The sequence below is a fragment of the Lithobates pipiens genome, unplaced genomic scaffold (genome assembly GCF_037356315.1).
Source record: "Lithobates pipiens isolate NorthernLeopardFrog02 unplaced genomic scaffold, aLitPip1_a1.2 Scaffold_18, whole genome shotgun sequence".
In the NCBI taxonomy this organism is placed as follows: Eukaryota; Metazoa; Chordata; class Amphibia; order Anura; family Ranidae; genus Lithobates; species Lithobates pipiens.
Window position 1 is genome coordinate 470,884,180 of NW_027507758.1, and position 27,707 is coordinate 470,911,886.

The window sequence follows — 27,707 nt, forward strand, 5'->3', positions numbered from 1 at the left end:
GTGCAGCAGGGGTTATTACAACTAAGACCTCTTTCACACTCGTGCGACCTGAAAGTTGTGTTATTTCATTTTTTTATTTTTTTGCCTCGATTTTGACGTGACTTGAAGCAATGCCTGTTATCTTGAGGTCTATGGACCTCAAGTTGCACCAAGTAGTGCAGGGATTACTTTGAAGTCACAGATATGCACAGAACTCATTGAAAATCGTGAAGCACGACTTGTCATGCGACTTTGCAGTCGCACAAGTGTGAAAGGGGTCTAAGAGGCTTCCGAAGGCTCTCATCAAGAGAGCCTGACTATGCCTGCCCTTTCCTCTGAGCTCCTTCAATCATAGAAGTTATACTACAGCTGCTATGATAGTAACAGGATCTAAGCATGGAGGTTGGGTGAATGATTGATAGGTTTGCCCCCTCCGTTCATAGATTGTGTTTCATTCATAAAGGCTATAGTATGTAGTCTGATATGAGCTGCTGGTCAGAAAGAGTGGACATAGTCTGGCTCTCTTGGTGAGCCTGTAATAACCCCTTAGTTGTATTAACCCTTGCCACACTAGAAGATTACGGCAGTGGGGTGACCTAGATGGGGGGGATTTCAGATAAAAGACCAATCAACACAAGGGACACATCCTTTTGACTGTAAGTTATGTCCCTTGTGTTGAGTCTGCTGTTTTTTATTTTTGCTGCACTTAGGCTTTCAGATAAATAGAAGTAGGCTAGAAATAATTGACATTCAATGTAAGAATAAATCTGCGATCTAACGTTTTGACCATAGATACACTTTTTTTTTTTTTTTTTACTTTAAGTTAAATACCAAAGAAAGTTTAGACCGGTCTTACTAAGGCATTGGCACTCGTTTACAGCTTTCCTGCTAACTGGTGAAAATATGGCAATTTTGGCCTCCATCCTCATGGTAATCTGTGACAAGCCCTTTGCTGATCAGGCCTAGCTGTATTCCAGCAAGTTCTTAAATAGAAAAGAAGCACTGTTTAATATTGGTGCACTCCTTTTCCTCTTATTTTATTACCCATCTGCCTCAGGATCATTCTTCCTATCGGACAGAGGCCAAGAACCAAACAAGCGTTCAGCACCCGTATATGGAGCATTGGTAAAAACCGTTGCAGTTTTGCATATGACCACTGAAGGGCAGTGTTGGTCTTTTGCAATGTATAATGCTTCATTTTTGTGGTCACTTTCTCCTTGGGTTTTTTTTTTTTTTTTCTTTTATTATTTATACGCTAGCAAAGTACATCTTGTGGCCACTTGAAACTTTCCCTGTTCAAGTCATCCTTGTTATTATGAACTGATAAATATGGTTTACATGACTCACCACACCCTGCCCCCAATACTAATGATGCTTGGTTTACTGCTGCATTTGATAGAATTTTATAGCGGATTTCCCACACTTTCTTAATTCTGCTGCATTTTATTAGTCTTCCAAAATAACCGTGTGTATTATGATTTTGTGTAATAGAGATCATAATTACTGAATCTATTGCCAAGGCAGAATTTGAAAATACTGAGCTGTGTCAAGCAGTCCCTAATTTGAAATGTGTCCCTTGCCGACTAGTTAGACTAGTTTAATTTTGTAATTTCAGTGTTTCAGTCCAGGTATAAAAATAAATGGTACAATCTGATGTACTGTAGGATGCATGGGTGCAAGTTGCACATCATTTATTTTTCAGGGCAGTAGTCTGATCACCCTTTGCCCAAGCAACCTCTGTTTGGAAATTAAAATGAAGTGCACTGGGTTTATTTTCCTTTCCTAAAGGGGGGAAAAAATGGCCTTAAGGTTTTTACCTTAGAGTGGACCTTTAGGCTAAGTAATTATAATGGATGGGCAGGCAGGATTTTTAATGGAGAAGAGACATGTTTTGTTTTTTCTGCATTAAAACTACTTGCCTGCCTGTCCGCCCATGTACGGTAAGCTGTGCATGTGCAGCTCACTGTAAAAGTTCGTCAATGCCACATCTGACTGACTGACTGAATTCTTGCACATGCGTGGCAGTGATGTCATCCCCAGCCGGCGATCGAGACCCAGAAGGTGGCCCCCTGAAGATGTCAGCAGCCGGAGAATGCTGGAGCTAAGGTGAGTATTATATTTTAATGCATTAAAGCAGGGGTCTCCAAACTACGGCCCTCCAGTTACATGGTTAGTAAAGTTGAATAAAGACCCCGTCCGTCCAGTTCAACCTGAGTGAGTGTCCCAGTCACTATTCCTGTACATTGTATCTCATTAAGATGCTCGTCTATGATATTTAAGGTACCCATATAGCACCATAAATTTTATGAAGCGCTCCTCGTGTACATCGCACATGTGCATCGGTTCCTACCCTCAAGGAGCCCACAATCCCCAACTCCCATTCATATACTAGGGCCAATTTTGGACAGAAGCCAATTAACCTACCAGTATGTTTTTGGAGTGTGGGAGGAAACCAGAGTACCCAGAGGAAACCCACGCAGGCACAGGGAGAACTTGCAAACGCTGGGTAGGTAGTGTCATGGTTGGGATTCGAACCAGCGACCCTTTTTACTTCTAGATGAGTGCTAACCACTACACCACTGTGCCGCCCCTTTTCTGTGAATGTCAGTTTTACATTGCCTCATGGGAGTCGGACGTGCAGTTCTGCAACAGCTGGAGGGTTGTAGTTTGGATATCCCTGCATTAAAGGATAAAGTTACCTTTTTTTTATTTTAAGAAGTCAGGTAAAAAAAAGTGCATTAAAGGGGTTGTAAATAAAGGTTCGTGATTTTTGCATAGGATGCATGAAGGTGAAAAACACCTGTTCGTGACCGCTCGTTCTCCCCCCCCCCCCCGAACCCTCGAACTTGTCCCACGGGGAAGCACTCTCTCGCTGCAGGGGGTTCTCGGTTCTTGATGGGATAAATTGGTAGCAGCCATTGGCTCCCACTGCTGTCAATCAAATCCAATGACCCGGCGGGTGGGGCCCACTCCTGCCTCTATGGACGCCGAATGCTGGACTCTGTGGCACGCCCGCAAGGTAACCCCCCGCAAGAGCACTTCTTCCAGGGGGCTATCTGATGTGGAATGGAGCCACTAGGGACCCCAGAAGAGCAGGTTGCTGTTTCCATGCAGGCCATGCAGGTCTCCTGCAGATCTGTCAGTGTATCCGTTTTGCTCATACATCCCAGAAAGGCAAGCCAATACAATCTGACAGGAAGAATCCATGAACTACCACGGTGCTTCTATTAAGAAGTTTGAGAACTACAAGCTGACATCTGCAAAGGATGATAAAAAAAAAAAAAAATGAATTCAGGAGACCCGCACTTGTGCTTATGTCGATTTTTCCTTATCCTTACCAGGTTATCTTGGGAAAGTACAACTGGATGACTTACGATGAGGCTTACTTGGCCGCCTCTCATTTTGGAAGTGGGCTTGCTGCACTAAACCAGAAGCCCCGGTCGAACATAGCCATTTTCTGTGAGACACGAGCGGAGTGGATCATATCGGCACAGGCGTGCTTCATGTATAATTTCCCACGTGAGTAATAACCTTCCCTCTCGCAGGAATTGACTACTTTGTCTGGGAATGTAATCCACGGAACACATTGCACTGCCTTATGTTATACTCCAGGGTGCCAGAAGCCTTCCCAATACTAGATTATAAGATCTGCTCCACACTCTGCACATCTGTTCTGTATTTCGTTTTTTTTTTTTTTCTTTCCTTGTAATTTACTAATCTCTTGTTGTCTTACACAGACCGTAAGTTTACCTCAAATGGGTTTTTGGCATTGAGTGCATCTTATTTCTGTCCCATATTACCCAAGATACAATTCTCATGGCACAGATGGTACATAACCCTGCCCAATCTGTGGAGTAAATATCTCCTTCCTGAAAATGTGCATTTTGCAAGTCTTAAAGCAAATTGGTAGAGGCATCCCTACAGTGAGCATACACCTGGCTTGATGTGCAGCTTCGTCTCTGTGCTGGGATCAACCATTGTGTGCTTAAAGAGTATCTAAACCTAAAATTTCATATTCCTGATCTGTGCCTGCTGTACAATGTACTTGTATGAAAACGTATTCTGTTCTTTGTATTGCTTCCTTTGTGTGAAACCCTTGGTGTTCCTGCCAGTCCCTCTGCTTTCCTATTAAAATCTCACCACACTAAGCAGGACAGCACACCATGGTCAGTTCTCTAGCTATGCTGGGAAATCTGCCTGCTCTCCTCCAATGATCAGACTTATCCTGACATGCCCCCGCTGCACAGCCATTTACTGAGGCTCAGTGTGCTGTTGCTTTTCCTCTCCCCAGCTCTTGTGTAGCTGAGAACAGAGGGAATGTGATAAAAAGGGGGAAAAAATATATTTTTAGGAAAAAAAATATAAAGAGAGAGAGATATATTATGCGCTGTTGCTGATATAAAATGTTTGTGTTCGATTTTAATCCCCCTTCTTTTTTTATTATATCTATATATCTATATATCTATATATCTATATATCTATATATATATATATATATATATATATATATATATATATATCTATCCTAATTTCGATTGATTATAACGCATATACAGATCCAACTACTTTTTAGCTGATCTCCTTGCATTGCAACGCTGCATTAGTCAGTGGTAAATGTGGTATACACTATATACAATAACCCGACACTAGTTAGTTTACACAATCCATGACTTAACTTCACAGTTCACACAAATAAGTTTTTAAATTCAAACTGTAGCACTGACATAAGTCTTCTCCCCCCCACAGTAGCGTGACAATCCCTCCACCTCCAGTCTAACTAATCCATTTCACCTTATGGCATGGACCCCTGTGCAAACAGGTGGTCGGGCAAGCGGGTATCAAAAGAGTTAACATGGACCATAAACTTCTCACGTCTCCTGAGATCTCAGGAAGGACGCCAGGCCATGGGTAGAAAGAAAAGATCTAAGTGCTCACCCCTTAAGTATAAGATTTAATCTTTGTGTTCAAACACAAACTGCTCACATAAAGATGATAAAAACACAGCATGTAAAGCCGACAATCGCGTTAGTTCCGTAGGGCAGCAGCGGGTGATGTCATGCATTGGTCCTCCCCCATACGTGTTACATTCAATCAGAAGTTCGACGTCACCAGACTCCTCCCCCTTCCCTTCGTTAGCAGACGGAGGCACTTGGGGAAGGGGGGAGGAGTCCAGTGATGTCTGACGGAACTCCCTGAATTCCCGGAAGCCGGCGGAGAGGTGAGTACCAATCAAAAAAATGTACGATTGAGGAATTAATTCTTAATTTCCACAGCGGATAGTGTATGTATTAAATCCCACACAGCATAGGCCTGCTTGCAACTACACCCCAAAACACATTCTGTTACTCGTCATCTTTTCGTATTTTAGAAAAGTCTTCTGTGTGCCACTGAAACTAGTTTTACTTGAAAGGAAGTCTCAGTCCTGCTGCCTGCCTCCCATCTCCTTTTTTGAAGGTGTCTCTGTGACCAATAATGATGCTTTTGTTAGACGGGTGGGTGACAGTCGGTGAGGTAAGGCCTGATGGCAGACTCCTGCACTCAAAGCGGAGCTCCACTCAAAAGCGTAACTTCTGCTCATTTGTCCCCCAACCCCCCCCCCCACATTTGCCACCTTTCGGGGGGGGAGCAGATACCTGCTTTTTGACAGGTATCCTTTTCCCGCTTGCAGGAGCCATGGCCGTTAACGTCACCACTCAGCTCCCTCTTCCTCCCTTCCCCTTCTACTTGGCGTAGGATTTGACAGACATCTGTGCGGGTTCATGCACAGAGGTTTATTCAAATTGCCCCCGAAGTTGCTAAAAGTAGTACAGGAACTACTTTTGGGAATCAGTGTGGCGTTGCACCAATTAAGACGATGCAAATCACATGCCATATCGGCCTAATGTGAACGTTGGCTCAAACGTGCATCAAAAGCAGGTCAGCAATTTCTTATTCACTCTCCAGTGGAGGTAGTGTAAATAAAAGTTTGAGGGCGGCATGTAACTCCTTTTTTGGGGGGTTCCTTTTCTTTGGGTGCAGTATAATCTATTGGAGTATGTTTCAACTGCAGACAAAGCAGATCAAGCCCACCATTTTCTTGCTAAACACTGTGGTTCCCATTTCAATGCATGCAACACTGCATTCAAATGGAAATGGTGGGGAGTATGCCGATCGACTTGAGCACTAAAATGGTGAAATAAGTGGCATGCAAAGGAGGACTTGCCCACTAATAATGGTAAACATTTTGCTCTTGATTCTATACAGGTGTTTGCTCTTGGGCAACTCATATGTTGGCTGGCATGGCTAACTGCTAATGATCTCTGGCAGCCATATTTGAATAAGAAGGATATTGCAGAAATGGGACATACCATTTTGAATAAGCCCAGCTGTACTTTCCTTTTGCCAGCGTTGTGATTTTAGTAACAATTCAGCTGTACGCTTACAATGGTGGCAGCCTAGTGTGTGCTATCACTCGGTATTTTTAGGATGAACATTTTGCTCAGAACTTCCCAGGCGCCCCCCTCATGGTGATTGAGTCACATCAGTGAGATGGGATGTGTATCAGTACCACATTATCTAGTTACAGTGGGAAGATGCACCACATGATGTCATTTACTGTAAATGATACAAAATTGAATGTGGTCTGTTTTAAAAAGGTCCGTTCCATTTATGTATGAGATAATGGTGGAATATTACTACTTATCAGTAAACGCTTGCTGTTGGGCAAGATTTTTGGCTGCTGTTTATCATAAAGATATTTGGCAGAATAAACCATGCTTTCGGAAACCACGCAATCCGGTGTTTTCCCTGCAATCTTGATGTCAGTTACATTAATCAGACATGGGATATGAACTTGTCTAATGTAGTTTGTGTCCTTAATTCTCTACCCACTGCCTGTGTAGTTTAAGGCTGCTTTCACACTGATCGGTTTATCTTCTGTTTTTGTGTAAAAATAAGCAGAAGAAAAAAGCATGACCATTAAATCCTATGGAACTCTTCGCACTGATCAGTTGCGGGTGCGTTGCGTTTTTTTACAGTATTGCTTGCGGCATTTTTTTTTTGGGAGGGGTACAAAAACCACACCAACATGCACCTCCCCATTGAAATGAATGTAAAATACATCAAAAAGCAGCAAAGACGCACCCGCAGTTAAAGTGGTTGTAAACCCTCCCCCACAACTTTGTGCCATGTAAATCGGCATAAAAAACTCTAATGAACACTGCTTGTAGATATCTCCTTACTTGCTTAGTATTGTTGTAATCCTTGTTATTCTGTAGAATGAAGTCACTGAGCATGCTCAGATCTCCCCTGATTTAAGGAACACTCTGTCTTTATCTATCTGTTATCAGGACTTCCTACAGCACAACACTGAAGTCTGCTAATCACTCAGAGCTTCCTCCTACACACCATGTGGCCTCACATACAGTCTAAACATGACCATTACTGCAGTCTTGTCTTAGCTGAAGCTGATAAGCCTGACAAGGGCAAACATTAGACATCGGCACAAGTAAATACTATGAAATAAACAAGTAATCTATGAACAGGGAAGCGGGGTTGCCATAGAAACGTTGGCTTGAGAAGGAGGCTTGGTTAACAGTACAGGAAGTGCTCAATGTAAGGGCCGAAATACACTCCACAGTGGACTCGAAAAACAACAATACTTAAGATGGTGCTGCCTAACCCCTAAAGTTTCTTTAAACAGTAAGTAATATATGATTTGAGCTGGATTACAGTGGCTATAGTCTGATAATGACTGACTTATAATGAACTAAAGGAAAAGAAGCATCAGAGTGGGAGAGTTTACTTCAACAGTTTTTTTTTGTTTTTTTTTAGCCTAATACAGTAGTGGGGGGGAAAAAAATTGATCCCCTGCCGATTTTGTAAGTTTGCATACCTGAAGGGTCTGTAATTGTTATCATTGGTGTATTTTAAATATTAGAGACAGAGTGTCAACCAAAAATCCCAGAAATAAACACATGATACAAATATAAGTTGGAGTTGACTAAAATAAGTATTTGATCCCCAAGCAAAACATGAGTTGGTACTTTGTGTTTGTTAACAAGGGATTCACCACCGAGGTAAGACATTTCTTGCAATTGGTTACCAGGTTTGCACACATGTCAGGAGGGATTTTGGTCCACTATCCTTTACAGATCTTCTCTAAATCCTTAAGATTTCTTGGCTGTCACTTGGCAACTCAAAGTTTTACCTCCCTTCCATAAATGTTCTATAGGATTAAGGTCTGGAGACTGGCTAGGCCACTCCACGACCTTAATGTGCTACTTGAGCCACTCATTTGTTGCCTTTGGCGGTATGTTTTGGGTTCTTGTCATGCTAGAAGACCCATCCATGACTCCTTCTCTCAGCCAGAACACTGAAGAGAAGGTTCTCATCCAAGATTTTACAATAAATGGCCTGGTCCATTAGCCCCCTCAATGTGGCAAAGTCAGCCTATACCTTTTTAGCAGAGAAACAAACAAACCCAAAGCATAAGGTTTCCACCTCCCTGCTTGTTTGTAGGGATGGCATGCTTGGTCATAGTTGGCATTTCCTTTCCTCCCAAACATGGCGAGTTGAGTTCATGCCAAAGAGCTCAAGCTTTGGTCTCATCTGACCACAGCACTTCATCCCAATCTGTCTCTGAATCATATAGATGTTCATTGGCAAACGTCAGATAGGCCTGTAGATGTACCTTCATGAAGAGGGTGACCTTGCGGGCGCTGCAGGATTTCAATCCATAGCAGCGTATTGTGTTACCAATAGTTTGGTGACTGTGGTCATTACTCTACTGCCTTGAGATCATTCTCAAGCTCCACTTGTGTAGTTCTGGGCTGATCCCTCACTTTTCTCATGATCATCCTTGCTCCATGAGGCGATTGTTGATTGCTGGTTATTTTGTATTTCTTCCATTTGCAAATAATCGCTCCAACAGTTTTTTTGCTGATGGTCTTGTAGTGTCTTCCAGCCTTGTGCAGATCTACAATCTTGTCCTTGACATCCTTTGATAGCGTTTGTTCTTGTCCATAATGGTGAGGTTTGAATGGAAGAGAGATTCTGTGGACAAGTGTCTTTTTATACATATAACGGGTTGTCATTCGGAGAACCTTCTTAAGTTCACTGGACTAATCTGTATACCACATGAGCACATAATTTAGCCAGTCTCTGGGAGCCAGAATTATTGTTGGTAGGGGATCAAATACTTATTTTACTTACTGAACTCCAACTCTGTGTATAACATTTGTATTCTGTGGTGGTGTTTTATTTATTTATTTATTTATTTTTATTATTATTATTCCTGGATATTTGGTTGCTATTCTGTCACAAACATTTTAAAATACATCTGATAAAAATGTATAGATCCTTCATTTATTTTTTTTATTTTTTTGCAAGTGGATAAAACATACAAAATCTGCAGGGAATCAAATTTATTTTCCTCACTATAGTCAATTTTTTTTTTTTTCCTACCTTCCACTGGATGTGTGCTTGCTTCGGATATATACGGATATTGGAGAAACCTGGAACCGACCATCCCCCCTCAGGCTGTATTATGTAGCCTTTGACTCTTCATATAACATAAATAAACTGAAGCCCCCTACTCGCCCCAGCTCCAGCTTTCCCACCATATTGGACAGTATTACAAGGGCTCAGCAGCAGGATGTGAGGGGGAGAGCTGCATGTTCAGGGCATGAGGTCTTTGAGCCTTCCTCGAGTTCTTGAAACGTGCTCGCTCTCACTCCTAGCCTTTTCCCTCAACACGGAAACTGCTGCGACTGCAGGGTACACGGCTGACATGCCTCACTGTTGTCATCAACATTGGATCCTGATGACGTAGGTCTGTGTGGGGTTTTGTTTTATTTATTTTTTTGTTTTGGAAGTTTTGCTATTATTTTTTTATTTATATTTTTTTGTTTTAAATGCAAGGAAGATGCATTGACCTAGAAACACACATATTCTTTACTAAAACTTTGTGCTAATCTGGGCAGCCTGTCTTTCGGCTCTTTCTGTGTTCCCGTTGTCTGTTTACCCTGATCAATAATGGCGGACATGCTTTTTTGCGCATCTTAAGTATACTTTCGCTTTTTGGTTCATTAATGGCTGCATCGATTTTTGACGAGCTTGATTACATACACACACTTTACCTTTTATTTTTTTTGCATTGGCCAGAAATTAGCCGTTAGTGCCCAAGATCTAGAACTTTCTGAGGTTTTTATACCACAAAGGTGGTAAAGGTCCCAGTTTTCTACCTTTTTACAACTCCATCACTAGCAGCTATAAACTAAAAACCTCACACAACCAGAGCTGCAGGCATTTAATGGCAGACATGTTGAGTACCTCTAGGTAGCTGCAGCTGTGAAGTTGTTCCAGGTCATTGATTCAGTACTAAACCCACCAGATCCCATAACTTGGCCAGCAGTGGTAGCTGTGAATACTAAAATGTGTATATAAACTCGAATAATTCGCCTCTGTTTTGTTATCTTTTGGTCACACTCACCTGTCGCAGGATTCTGTGATGTGGTCGCCCCAACCCCTGATTCTCTCCTCTCGCCGATATCGCAACTATGGGCACCTGGCTGTGCGAGTTGCACCTCCTTAAAGGGGTTGTAAACCCTCATGGTTTTTAACCTTAATGCATTCTATGGGGGGGGGGGGGGTCAAATCCTGCATTTTGTGTGAATGGACACAGATGTGGGACTCAGAAGTGCGCCCGCACGGGTGTCCACCAGGCAGAGCGCTTCTCCAACGTGGACACTCGATGCGGCGAGGAGCCACCAGCGCCGCTGTGGGACCCCAGAAGTAGGTTTGGGGCCACTCTGCAAAATAAACTGCACAGTGGAGGTAAGTATGACTTGTTGGTTAAAAAAAAAGAGGGGTTTACAACCCCTTTAATGGCCGGGCAATCTTCTGGGACCTGTGACATGCCCCAGAAGATTGTATTGAGTGAGGGAGAGAGAACTTCCGCCTAGGCGATCTAAGTGGAAGAGTAAGCGGGTACCTGTCAAAACTAGGTGCCTGCTCCGCCCCCCCCCCCCCCCCCCCAATAAAAATTACATGCCATTGGGGGGGGGGGGGCTTCCCTCTTTGGGGTGAGCTCTGCTTTAAAGTTGTTGTAAATGCAGACTTTATTTTATTTTTTTTTACCTGAACCCCATCTCTATCCAGCAATGTCCACAAGTGCCTTGGCCATCGAGACTCTCCCTCCTGATTGGCTGAGACACAGCAGCGGCACCGTTGGCTTCCACTGCTGTCAGTCAGTTAGCCAATCAGGAGAGAGAGGGTGAGGGGATGAACCGGGGCTCAGTGTCTGAATGGACACAGGGCTGTGACTAGGCTCAGGTCCCCCTTTTAGCAAGCTGCTTGCTGTGGGGGCACTCGAGGGGAGGGGCTAGTGAAGCCGAAGAGGGACCCAAGAAGAGGAGGAATCTTGGCTGCCCTCTGCAAATCCACTGCACTGCACAGTGCAGGTAGGTATAACATGTTTGTAAAGTCTTTGATATTTTTATAGAAAAAATAAATAAATTAAAAAAAATCACTTTAAGTGCAAAAAAACAAAACAAAACAAAAAACAACTTAAAGAGGGATTCCACCAAAAAAAAAAAATATTAAAAGCCAGCAGCTATAAATATTACAGCTGCTGACTTTTAATAAATGGACACTCGCCTGTCCCGGGTTCCAGCGATGCCGAGGCCGATCGATCGGCTCTCGGCTGCTGTCGCCACCATTCTAGGTGAGGGAATCAGGAAGTGAAGCGAATTGGCTTCACTTCCCGGTTCCCTACTGCGCATGCGCGCGCCGCGCAGTAGGAAATCTCCGCGCTGTCTCTGAGACCCGTGTGTGTCCCAGCAGACAGCGCGGCAGGGCAGGAAATGGCGTAGACTCCCACGGGAGTCTATGCCCGGAAGTGGGTGAAAATACCTGTCTTTGACAGGTATCTCCACCCCCCTCCCCCCTGAAAGGTGTCAATTGTGACACCGGAGGGGGGGAGGGATCCGATCAGCGGAGGTTCCACTTTAGGGTGGAATCCCGCTTTAATCCTTCCAAACATCTTGTGAGCTGATGACTTCCTGCGCTCCATGCTTTCAGCAGTTAGTATTGTTCCCAGCTCTCTTTGTGGAATACAGAAGAGGGAGATGTTTTGCAGTTCTAACATACCTCTTGTCCAAGGGTGACAATTCTGCCTGTCTATAGATAGTACGATGAGTAAGCCTTGTTACTCTAGGAGAGTATGATACTGGCAGGATCACCAGGTGAACACAAAGGAAAACTCCTGAAAAATCAAACCAAATTCTGCTACCACATCTAATGTAAACTCAAATACATTTTTATTTTTTATTTTTTCCATTTGTTGTTGAGTTTAGATGCACTGTTAAGTACAGGCCCACTGTAAGGTGCAGCCCTACAATACAATTGAATTGTAGCAGCTGTAAGTAAGGGGCTATAGGCTTCATCCGGTTTCCTAACTGGCAGGATCAGAGGTGGCCTTATGTCTTGCCTTCTAGATGGGGAAAAAAGATTACAGTAGGTAGGATTAGAAATCCCCACATATATTTTAAAATGAAAGAATGTATGGTGGTCAAATTTTACCTTTCCTATACCTCTTAGGTCAGGGAATGTTCACACCGACAAGTTGTATTGAAGAATATGCAATGCCATTCATTTTTAATGGCAGCTCAACACATCCTCACAATGCGACACACTGAAACACACGATCAGTGTTGCTATTCTTTAACAAAAATGCTGATGGTGCACTTTTTAATCCATGTTAGTGCAATTGAAGCCTAGTTAAACAAATGTAATTCCTAATGCAATGCACATTAAGGGCTTGTTGACATGGTTGACTGTGGCAAAGTAAAAATAGGTAATTTGAGCGGTGGTTTTACCCCCAACTATGGCAAAAAGTTATACTCCACATCATGTCTTTGTTGCCTTGCAGTACCATCAAACGCCCATTGACTTGGAATGGAGTCACAACACAGCCCTGAGCCGAGCTGTGTTTGAGGTGTGGTATTCCTATTCAAATTCTGTTTGGTTGCCAAAAAAATAAACCCATTCCACAGGCAGCAGGGTCTCCTCCAAAACTCATGGCCGCCACTCCTGTGCTGGCATAGTGTGTATGGACTTTTAGTTTCTGCTATCCTGTGCTTTTGCCATTTTTACTTGTGGGAGATTTATCAGTGGTGTAAATAACACCTTGTCACTTCTTGAAAATGATACCACTATTTGTGAATTTTAAAATCTGTATCACTGCTGTGGTTTACAATGTGTTTTTGTGCACATTTTCTTTTTTGAACCAGATACAAATTGAAGGAACGGAGGTTTTGTCATGTTGTGGCCCAGTGTCTAAAACCCAAAGATTACTCTGGTGTGTGTGTTTTTTTTATTTATTTATTTATTTATTTTTTTTTCTTTCCTTTCATCATGGGTGGAAGAAAATTGCTTGATTCCCCGCAGCTCTATTGTGTTCTGCCAGCAGGTTGGTGTGGGGAGCCTTCTTGGCCAGCAGAACATGATGATTACTTCTAGCAGCTATAGCCATCGTCAGGAATCAAATATAAAAAAATCCGACAGGCTGGTTGTACCCAAGTCGATCGATTTGGGTGCAATCGGCCTACCTGTATATGGACCAAAACAGCCAATTTTTTTTTTTTTTTTAATCCATGTATAAATGGCTTTAGATTTCTCTTCAGCATTAGGGCCTGTTCACAGTAGTCCACAGCCCAAAGCGCTGCTGTCCACACACTAAATCGATGTGTGGGCAACAGTATCTTGAGCTGCTCAGCAGGGGGCGATGCATGTATTTTATTGAATCACAATATACCATCACCTCACCCATATGTGTGGGATGAAGAATGCCTTTGACGCTAATGATCGATGCAGAACAGGTGACCGTTTTCTGTTTCCTGGTGCGATTGTTCAAGTGGGCTTATACTGAATATGAATGAGCTCGGGCAAGTTTGGATTCTAGTCTGACTGGAAGCTCTCCTGGTCCCTGCGGCTGTCTAAACGTTGGCTGCATCTGTGGATGTAGCTGTTGTACAGCCAAAAGTTTTCTGCCCGACTCCTCCTCAATTTTTCTGGATTGAATTGAAGGATGTTGGGTGAGTGTTCTAATAGGGCCATCCATGGCTTGAATTTCATCCGATTCATTGGGAATGAAGCTTCTATTTACTATGACTGTCTCATCAGTGTCAATGTGGATTGTGGGAATAGCACTTTATATCATAATTAAGTTCCATGAATATGAGCCCTTGTCTGAAAACGACCCATAAACAGGCAAGGATGACAGAACCGGGATCCATTCTTTGACATCTCCGGATATATGTCACTTAAGGCAGACGTGCAGAGTGCTATTTCTTTCCACTTGTTGTATACCAATGAGTAGAACAATAAGAATGTGCGCTCCTCCTAAGGGATCATGGCCCCTTCAATCAGAGCGTTATTTGCACATCTGTAATACAGCTTCCTGAGCAGGAAGGCATTGCTTATGAAGCCACTCATGGATGTTTCTGAACTCTTAGAAATCACTATCTGCACCTTGGCTGAGAGGCTAGGCCTGAGCACAGTGCTCTGTTCCAGCTGCATCCTCTCCTTCTGTCAGCCTCATGACGTCAGTATAGAACATTGGCAAGTCCACAGAATTCTCATATGATTTAACCTTACCAGACTTGGAAAAGCCACAGCGCTTGTATAATCAGAATTAGGGCTTCGTTGCACTTGTTTGACTTAGGATATTTTTTTTAAGGATATGTTGTTTCCAATCATCCCATTCACATTTTTGGCTTGTAACATTGTTCAACTTTTGGAATGGCCTCTTTGTTAATTTTTAGCCCTACATTTATTACTGGCCATCACTGAAGCTTACAATGCATCATGGGTGTTTTTCACATAAGGCAGACCTTCACTCTTTTTAAGAGATTGCTTAATTTTAGACCCTCCTCCCACACTTCCCTTTTTACACATTTGTGTTTTTTGTTTTTTTGTTTATTTTCACCAAACACTTGACCCAACTTCCTTATTCCTCACCTAGGCAAGGATGCAGTTTTCTGCCTTGCCTCCCTGCCTCTTTCTCCTTTGTAACTTGTCACATTTTATTGTTGCTGATTCCTTGCTGTCTCTTTCCAAGCATTTCCTGTCTATGTGCATGACCACCAGAGATGACTGCATGCCAATTTTCAAGCCTGGTTTTCCATTGTTAATAGTGGACCATATGTCTACATGGTGGGATTGATTTGCTAAAGCTTCAGATTTCAAAATCTGGTGCCGCTCTGCATGGTAGCCAATTGGCTTCTAACTTCAGCTTCTTCAGTTGAGCTTTGACCAAAAAACAAAACAAAAACCTGGAAGCTGGTTACCATGCAGAACTGCACCACATTTTGCACACTCCAGTTTTAGTAAATAACCCCCAATGTGTGTTGAAAAGACCACTTACAGTCCTAAGGGAAAGTCTTTGTGACTGGATGGTGACCATGCAGGACCACAATGCAAATTTTGTGTGTGCAATTCTTCATTTGTTGAGTCTGTGGCACTCTAAACTTTGCTGGTTGCCATGAATGATTTGTTGGAAAAATGGAGCCTCAATACCAATTGGACAGTATGGTTGCTGGTACCTTCTTAACCAGATTGTTACATTAAATTCCAGCAGAAATATAATAGATTGGCCTTGTACCGACAGCCTCTATTTCTAGTCTTACCGTCATTTCCACAACGTCCTTACTCGTTTGTTGTCAGCCCAGTGTGACTTTCCTGCTAGCTCCTCGCCTCTCTCTATTGGAAACAAATGCTTGGATGAGATGAACAGTCATTGAGAACCTTGAGATGGTGCCTGAAAGTGGTTGTGTATGCACTTCCAAATGCCTTCGCTACTTTTATAGGAATATTTATGTGAAGCCTTCCTATATGAATAGTCATCTAGTTATGACTAGAGGGCTGCAATACTACTTTCCAGGCTGTGAAGGGTGCACTCCATACATAATGCACATTAACTTAAGCATGGACCCAGGCTTCCCCGATTCTTAATTGTTTATGTTACTGGGTCACAGAAGTGAGCTAAGACAGCTTGTGGGAACCATCTAGCCACTTGCTGGTTTAGCACTAAATCCCAGCAGTTCACAAAGCAGAAGCAGGAAGAAAAGCTCTGGCCATGTGTTTGCCTTGGGTTCCCATCTCAGTATGCCTGCTGTAATGGACATGGAAATAAATAAAACTAAAGGGAGTGTGCATGGCCTGTGTGATCCAATGACCTCAGTTATCATCTTTAAAAAAAACATGGTCTGGATTTGTTCAGCAATAACCATATCAAATAAGAGAACATTGTACCTTAGGGATGTTATGTATATGACAGTCCAAGGCTCAGAAAGAAACAGAAAATTTGACATGGCTAATTGGAGCAAAGAATAAACAGCTTTGGTACACGTGCCATTTAGATGTAGTTGTTGCTGTGGCTTTTACTTAAAGTAGAACTATAGGCAAAACTTTTTTATTTTAAGATGGAAGGTTATAACCAATGTCTAGAGGGGGTGAATCTCAGCTGATCACAGATCGGTGGAAAGGGTCAATCACAGCGGCCATTTACCACGTGATCAGCTGTCTCCAATGACTGCTAATCACGATGTATACACAAGCTGGTTATCCTTACGCTAACAGAGTGAGGAGGGGAGAAGAGAGCCGATAACCGGCTTGTGTTAAAGGGACATGTGCAGTGCTTTGCCAGTGCCCAATCACTTGATGGTACCATCCTGTAACCCAGAGTCTCTGAATATCCAGCTTGTTTTCAACTATACTCCAATAAATGGGATTTACAGGTAACTCAATATTTTTTTTTATTTTTATTCAGTAGATTGTGAAAACTCAAAGCGGAGGGCCACCCTAAAAAAGCATTTATTATTCTTAAAAAAATTGACTTTTTTTTTTTTTTTTTACTTACCAGAAACGCCAGTTGCGTCTTCCTAATCTGCCGCTTCCTATTCCGTGGCACTTCCTCTTCTTCGGCGAGCAGCCCCGTTGCCTTCTGGGACGTGTGTGTCCCTGAAGGCAATGGGGCCATTCACAAAGCGCCTTGCGCATGCACAGGAAAAAACGGGCAGTGAAGCGAGGCCGTGCCCGAAGCAAAGCGAGCCCGCGAGGGGCCCTGTTACTATGAGCAACCCTATGTTCACTTGGATGGTGGGGCTTCAACCTGGACTCAGTGCGCACGCACCGTTGTTCTTCAGAGATGTTCGGCTTCTCCTTGTCCCCCATACTGCGCAAGCGCTGTGCCTGCACAGTACGGCTTGGACACTATGCGATAGGCAAACACTTTGTCACAACACCGGCTGCTTTTTATTTATTTATTTTTTTGACAGTTCCAGTTACCGGACTTCTTTAAAGCTGAGGAGACACTCTTAGCCCTTGTACACACGGTCGGAGATTCCAACAACCAAATCCGTCGGATTTTGTCCAAAACTGTTGTATACACACGGTCGGACAAAGTTGTCGGAAAATCCGACATGATGTTATTTCGTTACGACGGGACTATGTTCACTCTAGTAGCCAATAGCTTTGGTGTAGGAATTTGATCTGAGCATGCGTGGCACTTTGTCCGATCGGAATTCTCTACACATGATCGGAGTATGTCCGATCGGAGCATTTTGTCGGAAAATATTTCCTGCAAGTTGGAAAAGTTGGTCCGACGGAAACAGTCCGATGCAGACCACACACAGTCGGAATATTCGACAAAATGCTCCGATCGGACACATTCCAACGGAATCTCCGACCGTGTGTACAAGGGCTAACCGCTCAAAGAGCCGAGCCCCAAAGTATCGGTTTCAGGTATCGGTGCATGTGCACGGGTACCGATACTAGTATTTGCACAAGTATCGGTGCAACCCTACGTTTAACTTGTTAGTTGTGATAACTTTTTTAATCTGTTTGCTTATTGCTGCACTTCTCAGAGTGCTTACCTGTTTTTTCTGTACTGGTATCGCACAAAAGCGATGGGGGAAACTACATGCAATTTGGGCAGGAATCAAACCGCATTACTGTTCAAATCTCATGCGATTCTTTGCAGTGCAATTTGAGCCCATTGATTTTGTATCAGCACAAAGGTATCCATACTCTTATTCGCTGATAGGGGGAAAAATAAATATTGGGATCAGTGCAACCCTACTATTTACTAATGCTAGCAGCTTAAGGATTACAAATAGTTGGTGTTGACTGAGAGAGTGAAGTTCCTTTTTTATTTTTTTTTTATTTTTTTAAATCTCCACCGCTCTATCCAGCACCACAGGTCTTCACTGTCCTGGTCATGCCAGGACAGCTATCATGTCACAGCAGGATACAATAGAATTATTGTACTTTATGCTCTGCCAGTTAGTAGAATGGAAGGGTTTGGCGAGACGCAATGTTTGAGGGTTTTAGGTACTTCAAATGTGATGCTTAACTATTACTTGCAAAGTAGGCATAACTATTTTTTTTGGTTGTATTTAGTGATTTTCAAATGTTTCTTAAGGTTCCTTTCACATGGACGATCTGTTCAGGTCCGTCTGTCAGTTTTTTCAGGCGGACCTGAACGGATGCTCCATAGAGCTCTATGGAGCGTTGGATGTCAGCGGTGACATGTCCGCTGACATCCGACCCGCTCCGAAAAAGTGTGACAGAGGAAAAAGCTATTTTTCCATCCGTCATCGGATCGGGTGATGACGGACACTGCGGTCCATCATCGCCCGATCTCCCATAGGGGAGAGCGGCTCTGTGACAGGTCTGTACCTGCGCAGTGTGCAGAGACCGACCTGTCCTATCCCTGCTCAGCGGAGATCGCTCCGGCGATCGCCGCTGTGCAAGCGGATATCCACGGGGCAGATCATCACTGATCCGCCCCGTGTGAAAGGAGCCTAAGCCTTTTTATTTCATTTATTCTATAGAAGCTGTAGTTTGATGCATCGATATATGCGTGATTCTTTTCTAATCTAGAATGTGATGTGTGGCATTCATCCAGGTATTGAGGCATAGTAATACTTTCAGAGTATCTACAGACAGACCAAAAAGATATTTTAAAAAGCCTATTGATAAAACCAGTCTAGTGAAACTAATGTGGCTCCACCATGTGAAACAATTGTCTTATACCTCTTATGAGAACATTTAGGTAGCCTTGATTTGTTTACCTTCTCCTGGTCTTGATTGAGGCCTCTTTTTGGCCTCTAAGAAATGGACTGAGGCCTCTTAGTTTCCCTGTTGTCCCACACTGGTTTTCTCCCAGCCAGAAGTGCAGCTGCTGTCCTCTGGTGTCTTCCTCTCTGCGGGGGAGAAAGAACACTTTCAGAACAGATCTGCATTCAGCTAACAAAAGTGTGCATACAAGTCCTTTGGATTCTCCTCCATGCATGGAAATTCAAGCAGCTGGTCCACATTAGTTCAAATATGTTCCAGCACAGTGCTTGGACCATGGCCTGATGCCCCATTCCCAAGGTTTTACAAGACAGGGTTAAAATAGAACACTTTATCGTACATGAAGGTTTTCAGTATATCTAATTCTCAGAAAGCGAACAACTTCAGTGGATCTGTTTTTATATACCTTACAGGCCAACTGATCCAGTGAGCATTTGGAGTTTTGGCTCTTAAAGTAAATGTCTTTGAACTTTTAGCCTCGCAGTAATAAAATAGCCTAATGGAATCTACTAGGGGTATTTACTAAAACTGGAGCAGCTGTACATGGCCTCTTTCCACTGACTCTAAAACAGGTCCTGGTAAGAGTTACTGGAGTCAGGCTACACATCAGTTTGTGTATTAGGGGTGTTTTTTTTTTTTTTTTTTTTTTTTTTATTTATTTTTTTTGGGGTTGACAAACACTTTAACCCTCTTGTATTTTTATTTATTGTATTGTAACTGTACTGTTTCACTTTTTATATTGTAAAGCGCTACGTTAACTGTTGGCGGTGATATAGAATTAATACTAAACCCACGACAGTACAATTGGTCTGTGCATGCAGTAAAGCATGCTTGTTATACTCACTGTGGAACCGAAGGCATCAACCTTGCAGTGTATAAAAAGGCTGTTTGATTCTGGCTTCTCTGAGCCTTTCACTGTCCCAAATCCATCCCCTGATAGTACAGAGCCTTGGAGGCACTCTGCACATGCTCAGTGCTAGTGTGTTTTTATTTTTATTTATTTTTTTATTTTTCTTTATTCTATTTTTGGGAGGGTGCATGTGATCAGCACAGGGCCAATCAGCATTGTCCAGACAGTGTCAGAGGTCATTCAACCTCATAGAATGAAAACTCCTCCCACAATCTTTAAACAGTGCTTTAGACAGTGCTATAGTAGTCTTGTGACTCAGCCAATCGGAGAAACCATTTGTAATTTATTCATAGAATATAAAGCTGCTTGGGATTGTCTGAGCAGCTCTCTGCCCAACTTGATTTTGTTCCAGGAGTGGGTTGGGAAGCTCATGTAAATTGTAGGTAGCAGGGTCTACATACAGTTTATGCAAGGCACAATGCTACTGCCTCTGTTCGTGAATACATTGTTCGTTTTGGACTAAGCTGGTTCAAATGAAGATTTTTAAGTTAAATCAAAACCTCAAGATCTGCTTTAAGCCATTTAGAAAACACCGGGAAATATGTATAGAAGGATGCTGCCATAGTTCATTAGACGAAGTGCTGCACCCACGACAGTGAAGTTAACGCAGATCCAATACTCATAATGCTTATTATCATGTAGTAACATTTTAACTTTTTTTTTTTTTTGCTCTGCTTATTAATAAAACTATATGTGGTTGGCCAACGTATTAAGCAAATGTTGCTGTTTCTGTCATGTCAGCAAAAGATAATTTGTTTTTGTTTTTTTGTAGTTGTCACATTGTATTCCACGTTGGGTGGTCCTGCTATTGCCCATGGGCTTGCAGAAACCGAAGTAACTCACATAATTACCAGTAAGGAGCTTCTTCAATCAAAATTAAAGGTAATATTCATGCAGTCAAGTATTTGTGTGCTGGTCATTACACATGTTTTTAGCCAGCAGTTTGTAGGATGTGCCTGTAGAGCCCCAACATTCCTGTTGTGTAGAGACCAACTTAAATTCAAAAATCGCCACTTAGACTTGTGGAGAGATGTAAACGTCTCTTGACCTTAGCATATTAGCAGCATATTTTGTTTTAAACCAGAACTGAAGGCTTTTTTTTTTTTTTCAACGGAGCAGGCAGGCTATTGCAGAAGAAACGAGACGTATCTCTCGTACAATAAAATACACCTACCTGTCCAGTAATCTGAGCTCCACATATGGAGCTCAGCTTACATCGGCAGCATGGTCCCAGTGTGTCAGGACGACAGACTCCAGTGCATGTTTAGGAGATATTTCAACTAATTGATATGCGTGAAGACCAGCACCCCAGAGGAAGATACTGACAAGTATCTTTAACATTTATTTTAATGCTAAATTTCCTTGTACCATCGCATCTGGAAGGCCTACTTTTGACTGACTGCTTGCGAGACCCAGCACAGCAAACGTGCTCAGTAAGGAACAATGTATTCCCCACATCCTGGCCTTCCTCCTGTCTGGCTCTCTCTTTTTATTTTTTATCAATTCCTTTTTTTTGTAAGGAGCCTTTCTTTTCTTGCATCAGGGGACACAGAGCCATAGTAATTACTGTGGGTTATATCGGCATATCAGATGCTGGACACTGGCACGCCCCTTAAGGTGTGAACTTCCCCCATGTAACCCCTCCCATTACTGGGAGTCCTCAGTTTTTTCGCCAGTGTCTAAGGTGTTGGGCACGTGTAAGGATGTGTGTACTGAGCTCCAGCCATCCTGACCGGATCCGTTCTGATGTCTCCGTAATGCACTAAATGAACGGTACCTGGGCCTCGTCATCCGAAGACACGAGATTTTGCATGCGAAGGATTTTAAAGCTGGGCCCTGGGATCCAGTACTTTTTGGTAGTAAGGCCGATAAGTTTATTGGCAGGGTCCTCTTGCAGGTCCAGTATTGCTGGATTACCTGAGTATACCCCTGTTCCTGAATGTTTCCTTTCAAGGTCTTGGAGCCTACCGTGAAGGGCCAAGATTTTTATTTTTATTTATTTTTTTTATCTCTGACAAACCCTGCTGCGAGGAAAGGTACCCCTACCTTTCCTCGCAGCAGGGTTTGTCAGAGATAAAAAAAAAATAAAAAAATGGTGAGTGCTTAATACAGCCTCCAGTGGTGACACAGACATGACAACACAATACATGGAAGGAGATATAATCTCCCCAGATTATCTCTCCTTCCATGTATTGTGTTGTGCTGTCCATGTCTGTGTCACCACTGGAGGCTGTATTGAGCACTCACCATTCTGACGCTGAAAACAGCAGAAGCTCCACTCTCCTCTCCTTTCAAGCCAGCTAAGGGGGTCTGATCACTTCCTGGGCCCCCAGATTGGCGATTTTGATCTATTTGAATGCCAGCCAGCTGCCTCCTCCTTCTCCTCCTTCTCCTTCTTCTTTTTCTTCTTTTTTCTTTTTTCTTTTTCTTTTTTCTTTAAAAAACCAAAAAAAAAAAAAAAAAAAAGGAGAATTTTTTTTTTGGCCAAGTCGCGGCTGCTCGCCGGGTCCTGCCTGTCCTCTGTTTCTCCTTTTTATTGCTTACTACAAAACTGGAGTTCCATGGAATTGGGCAGAAATTGGGTTATACAAAGATGTACTGGGCTGTTCCCAGCAAAGCATTTTCCAGTGTCCAGTCATCTGAAGACAGTAGCTTTAAACCTATGGTCTATGACTTCAGAGGCGATCAAATACCACCAAAAGAAAGCTCTATTTGTGTGGGAAAAAAGGACGTCAATTTTGTTTGAAAGCAACGTCGCACGACCGTGCAATTGTCAGTTAAAGCAACGCAGTGCCAAATCGCAGAAAGTGCTCTGGTCTTTGGCCAGCCAAATGGTCCAGGGCTTAAGTGGTTAAAGCAAACCCATCTCTCCTAAGGTTTTATCTCAATTTATGCCTTGTAGTTTAGGGAAGTTGGCTCTTCTGAAATTGTGTCTATGTATTCCCCTCTGTTTCCTATTTGTGATTTATACTGAAGCCAATTGACCTGTGATCTGATCGCTGTTACCTAAATTTCCCCGCATTTCCACATCCGTGACCGGGTCTGTATTGTTGGTAATCAGTAGATCCCGCAACACTTTATTTATAGTTGGTGCGTCTACCATCTGACCCATAAATTTGTACTGCAAGACATTTGGGAACTGGCGAGCCTTACGCCGCGTACACATGACCGGACTTTTCAATGGACTTGGTCCGGCGGACAATCCGACGGACTTTGCAGCTGAGATCCGCTGGACTTTCAAATGAACAGATTTGGCCACACACGATCACTCCAAAAATCTGACGTATGCGAACGTAATGATGTAGAATAAGGACGTTCATAGCTAGTAGCCAATAGCTGCCCTAGTGTTGGTTTTAGTCCGTCCGGACTAGCACACAGACCGGAATTTTCAAACGGACTCGAGTCAGTTGGAAAGATTTGAAGCTAGTTTTATTTCTAGGTCCGCCGGAGTTTTGGGAAGAAAAAGTCCGCTGGGGCCCACACATGTTCGCATTGTCCGATGGATTCCAGTCCGCCGGACCAAGTCCGTCAAAGTCCGGGCGTGTGTATGTGGCATTAGATGAATGTGTGGTTCCCTCTGCTCACTCTGTCTGCATAATTAAACCCCCCCCCCCCCCCCCCATTATAACTCTTCCCATCCTTGTTGCTAATCCAAATTGTGATAGGAGATCGCATAGAGATGGCTTACTCCCAGTATTTTCCCCTTAGCTTCTTCCCTTTTGGAGCACTGCCTATAAGGATTCCACCTCCTCCCTGACTCTCTTAGTGATGTCATCTCTCACATTCTCTTGTACACTATTCTTTATATAGGCATACCCCCTCCCCATTTTTTTTATTATATTTTTTTTTACCCTCTATCCTTGTGATAAAGGGTATACCCTTGAATGGTTGCCAGTAAGGATGAGCTTGGGTGTGTTCGCATACTCCACGTGCAGAGTCCACCAGGGAGTCGGCCCAGCACTGCGCTAATCACAGGCAGTGGGACATTACCCCGATGCACTTCTACAGAGATCGGGCAATATCTCACTGCCGACTCCCTGGTGGGCTCTGCACGTGGAGTATGCAAACACACCCAAGCTCATCCCTAGTTGCCAGCCAATCATGAGAGCTGTTGAACCAGGTCTCTGAAATTCCCACCAAATCCTCCTCCTGGCATTGCTAAAGTTGCCACGTACTTTAGGCCGGTCGCATATTATCCTCTTATTGGGTGTTCCGAGATTGCAACTAGGACTTGCTCTACTATACTTGCCTTAGGTTTATGTGCTTTGATCAACCTATCTCTAATGCCCCCAATACTACCCTGCGGAATATGTTTCACGCTGACTATCTCTACCTCTGGACCCTCCTCCCTATCGCCTAGTTTGAAAACCCCTCTAACTTTTTGGCCATCTAGTACACTTGGCTTTTTGTTTTGTCCACTATAACTAGATTTCTCACTTACTTTTAATATTTGGCAAAAAAAAAATACATGAAAGGGGCTTCTTGATCACTATAGGCAGCACAGACGTCATTTATTTCAGACACTTGATAAAGAAGATAATTTGGCGTCTGTTAGACGTGAAATGCAATGCTGAATGCTAGCTTTTGTTAGTCTTGCCTTGTTTTAGACTTGTTTGTGAATCCACCAGTTGAATTATTCTTGCTGAGTGCTCACTCAGTACAGCTATGTTCTATTTCATGTAAACAGTCCTATCTGTACCTTGAGTGTTCTGACCTGAAGGTGCTCTTTTGTTTTCATGTATTAACGTTCCTGTAAGCTAAATGCTTCCAAGCTTTAACAGCCCATATATACAAATTCTGTTTTATACTAATTGTACTTTCTCTATATCTAAACAGTCTCTGCACAGTCCTTCAGTCTGTGGTCTTTTATGTATATTTTGGAGTCTTACCAGTGCAAGAAATATCTGTTTAGTGGCAATGCTGTCATTTCTAAAGAGAACTGTAATAATCTGAATCTAGGCTCTTAAATTGTTATGACAGGACGACCATACATATCAGGGATTACTTTATTTTTGATTATTTACATGCATTTTTATCCTGTCAAACAAAAATTTAAGCTTGGAATGTAAAGCTGGAGGGACTGCTTAGAAGCTTCCCATTTTTTGCCTGAGTACGATGAAATGACAGAAGAAAAATCTATTCTTTCATCCCTAAAACCAAATGCAAAACGTTTTCTTTTTAGTTTTGGATAGAGTGGAGTGGGATTAGAACACCTGTCAGGTCTTTATTGCTGTCTGCGCCGCTGCTAGGAAGATTCACCCTCTCTATTTGTCCTGTTTGCCGTTATCACCGGAAGTAAAAGTAAAAGAAAATTCCGTACCGGGAGACAGTTAATGGAGAGCGGGAAGATTAATGCACTACATGAGTGCTCACCAGCGCCCTCAGCTCATTGAGAGCTACAAGCCGTTTGCTGGAGTTGGGCTAGAAGATCCTGTGCCTGCTGTCATAGGGGAATGGAGGGGTGTAGACAAGTGCTCTTGGGTAACATGTTACACTCTGAATATCGGTATAACATGTTACCAAAGGTAAACTTATCCTTTAAATTCACTTAAGACTAGAAGTTTTTCTACCTATATTCTGACTGGTTCTCTGTAAGCAAAGAACTGTGGTCACTATAAAGTTCCTATTCGCCTAATTAGTATGGTAAATATTATACCCTTCAGCTTGTCCATAGAAAAAGCCTATTGCTTCTTTGGTAAGTAAAATTTGCTAAAAGCAGCTGTGTACAAAATATCTATATCTCATATATATATATATATATATATATATATATATATATATATATATATATATATATATATATATATATATATATATATATATATAATATATAATTTTTTTTTTTAGAATGTTTGGGAAAGGATTGGCCTTTAAATTTATGGGGAACCATGTGAAGTATTAGTCTTCTTAATACAAACTTGCCAATTCAAGATGAAAGACCTGGGTTTGTGTACAGGTCTTCAATAATGGCTCTTCAAGCTATTATTCAATCCCAAGTTATCTTGGTGAATGCTTCTCAACGAGGTGATCTTTCATGTTTAATTGCCAAAATTGTTCTGGATGATGCCATGAAGAGTGGTCTTTAAAACCTCAACGTGAAACCCACTGGAGTGTCCAACCTTTCACCGTGTACTACTCTTTTCAAAGGGTTAAGCTGGCCATACACTGTTCTAATCTCGGCCAGTTCAGCGAACCATTAGTGGGCAGGCTGAATGTACCAAGTTGCCGGATTTGCTTATGATCATCACAAGCAGCTGCTATAGCCACTAGTGATGATCACGGTCTTCTCCCGGGCGGGAGGAATTTCATTCCTATAGACTTAACTTTTAAGTTCACCTTTTCAGAATAAATAAATTTTTTTTTTTTTAATACATTTTGTGTTAGACACCTGTAAAGCAATGCGCCAGCGATCAGCAGAGCGTTGATGTCATGCAGGTCTCCTCCATACTGTCAGTGTATCGGGTAGGCCAGTACTTCCTGACAGGAGCACTCAAACTACCACAGCTCTCCACAGCTACAAGACAATGTCGTTGCAGTTCATTCGGACATAGGGAGCTGTGTGTCTGAATGATGCAGAGCCCCGCACAGCCATGCTGTTTTTCAAACCGTGGCAGCTCGTACAGGGAACTTCTCCCCATGCTGCTGCCACAGGGAGGGGGGTAACGGGTGGCTGCTCCAGCACTGGGAACATGTTGTATGTTCCATGTTCCCAAAGGTAAACTTATCCTTTAAATGGGAATGCAAAACACATCTGTGAACAAAAGCCTGTTGACACAGGTCATTATTCTCACTCTGAAGATCACATGGAGATTTTATCTGTATAATTTCATCCAGTCAGTATTTCGGCTAAGCAATTTCCTTTTCTGTACTGTTATTTAATTCTATTTTTTTTTCTTTGTACAGAGCATACTTCCCCAGGTTCCTCTCCTGAGGCATATCATCTTGGTCGATGGCAGCACTACACAGCAGACTATCTATCCTAATAATATCACTGTGCACAGCATGGCTTCAGTACAGGCTCTAGGAGCAAGGCAAGGTGAGTCACAAGGTTTGTCAATTGCTGGCATAGGTCCTAGGCTGCCTTATCTGCATTCTTTGTTGGCATTAAGTGAAAATGATTAGGACGATGACAGCCTAGGGCAGTGGTCTCCAAAGTGTGGCCCGTTGCTTGCCTTTATCTGACCCTTTTGAGCACTACTCCTCCCACCTGACGCCAATGATGGAGCATCATTTCTTCCACTGACGCCAATGATGGGGCATGATTCACACTGGCCACAGTCCGGCCCCTCTAAAAGACAATAATCTGGCCCTTTGTTATAACTTGAAGAGCCCTTGCCCAGGGTCTTCATCAGACACCAGACTCTACTAACCATTGTATATTTAGTGTTGGAGGTGGCACAGGGAATCTTGCTTTAGTTTTGGAATTCATGTACCCATCAATGGAAGCATTCAGTAAAACGTGCAAGAAAGGATGCTCCAAAAACAAAAAGAGCAACAAAGGGGGTGCTAAATCATTTTTTTTTTTTTTTTTTCTTTTTAATGTTCTTTTAACGATTTCTTGAAGAATAACTTAAACTCGATCTAGTTAAACAAAAATTAAAAAAAAGCTGCCTTACCTTAACCCTTGTTGCTATAATTGCAGAAGTGGGTTAATTCCCAAGAAGTAAAAACAAATCTAGATATCCTGATATTAAGCTTC

General features: G+C 42.7%; 1 protein-coding gene across 1 annotated transcript in view; it reads left to right on the top strand.

The window, feature by feature from the left end:
• The window catches only part of ACSL3 (acyl-CoA synthetase long chain family member 3), a 112,179-nt gene that overhangs the window by 51,680 nt on the left and 32,792 nt on the right, over positions 1 to 27,707 (top strand). Inside the window, exons 3-5 of the mRNA XM_077488310.1 lie at positions 3,321 to 3,498; positions 20,781 to 20,890; positions 26,912 to 27,044. Of these exons, the coding sequence (XP_077344436.1) occupies positions 3,321 to 3,498; positions 20,781 to 20,890; positions 26,912 to 27,044 (421 nt within the window). The remainder of the gene's footprint in view (positions 1 to 3,320; positions 3,499 to 20,780; positions 20,891 to 26,911; positions 27,045 to 27,707) is intronic.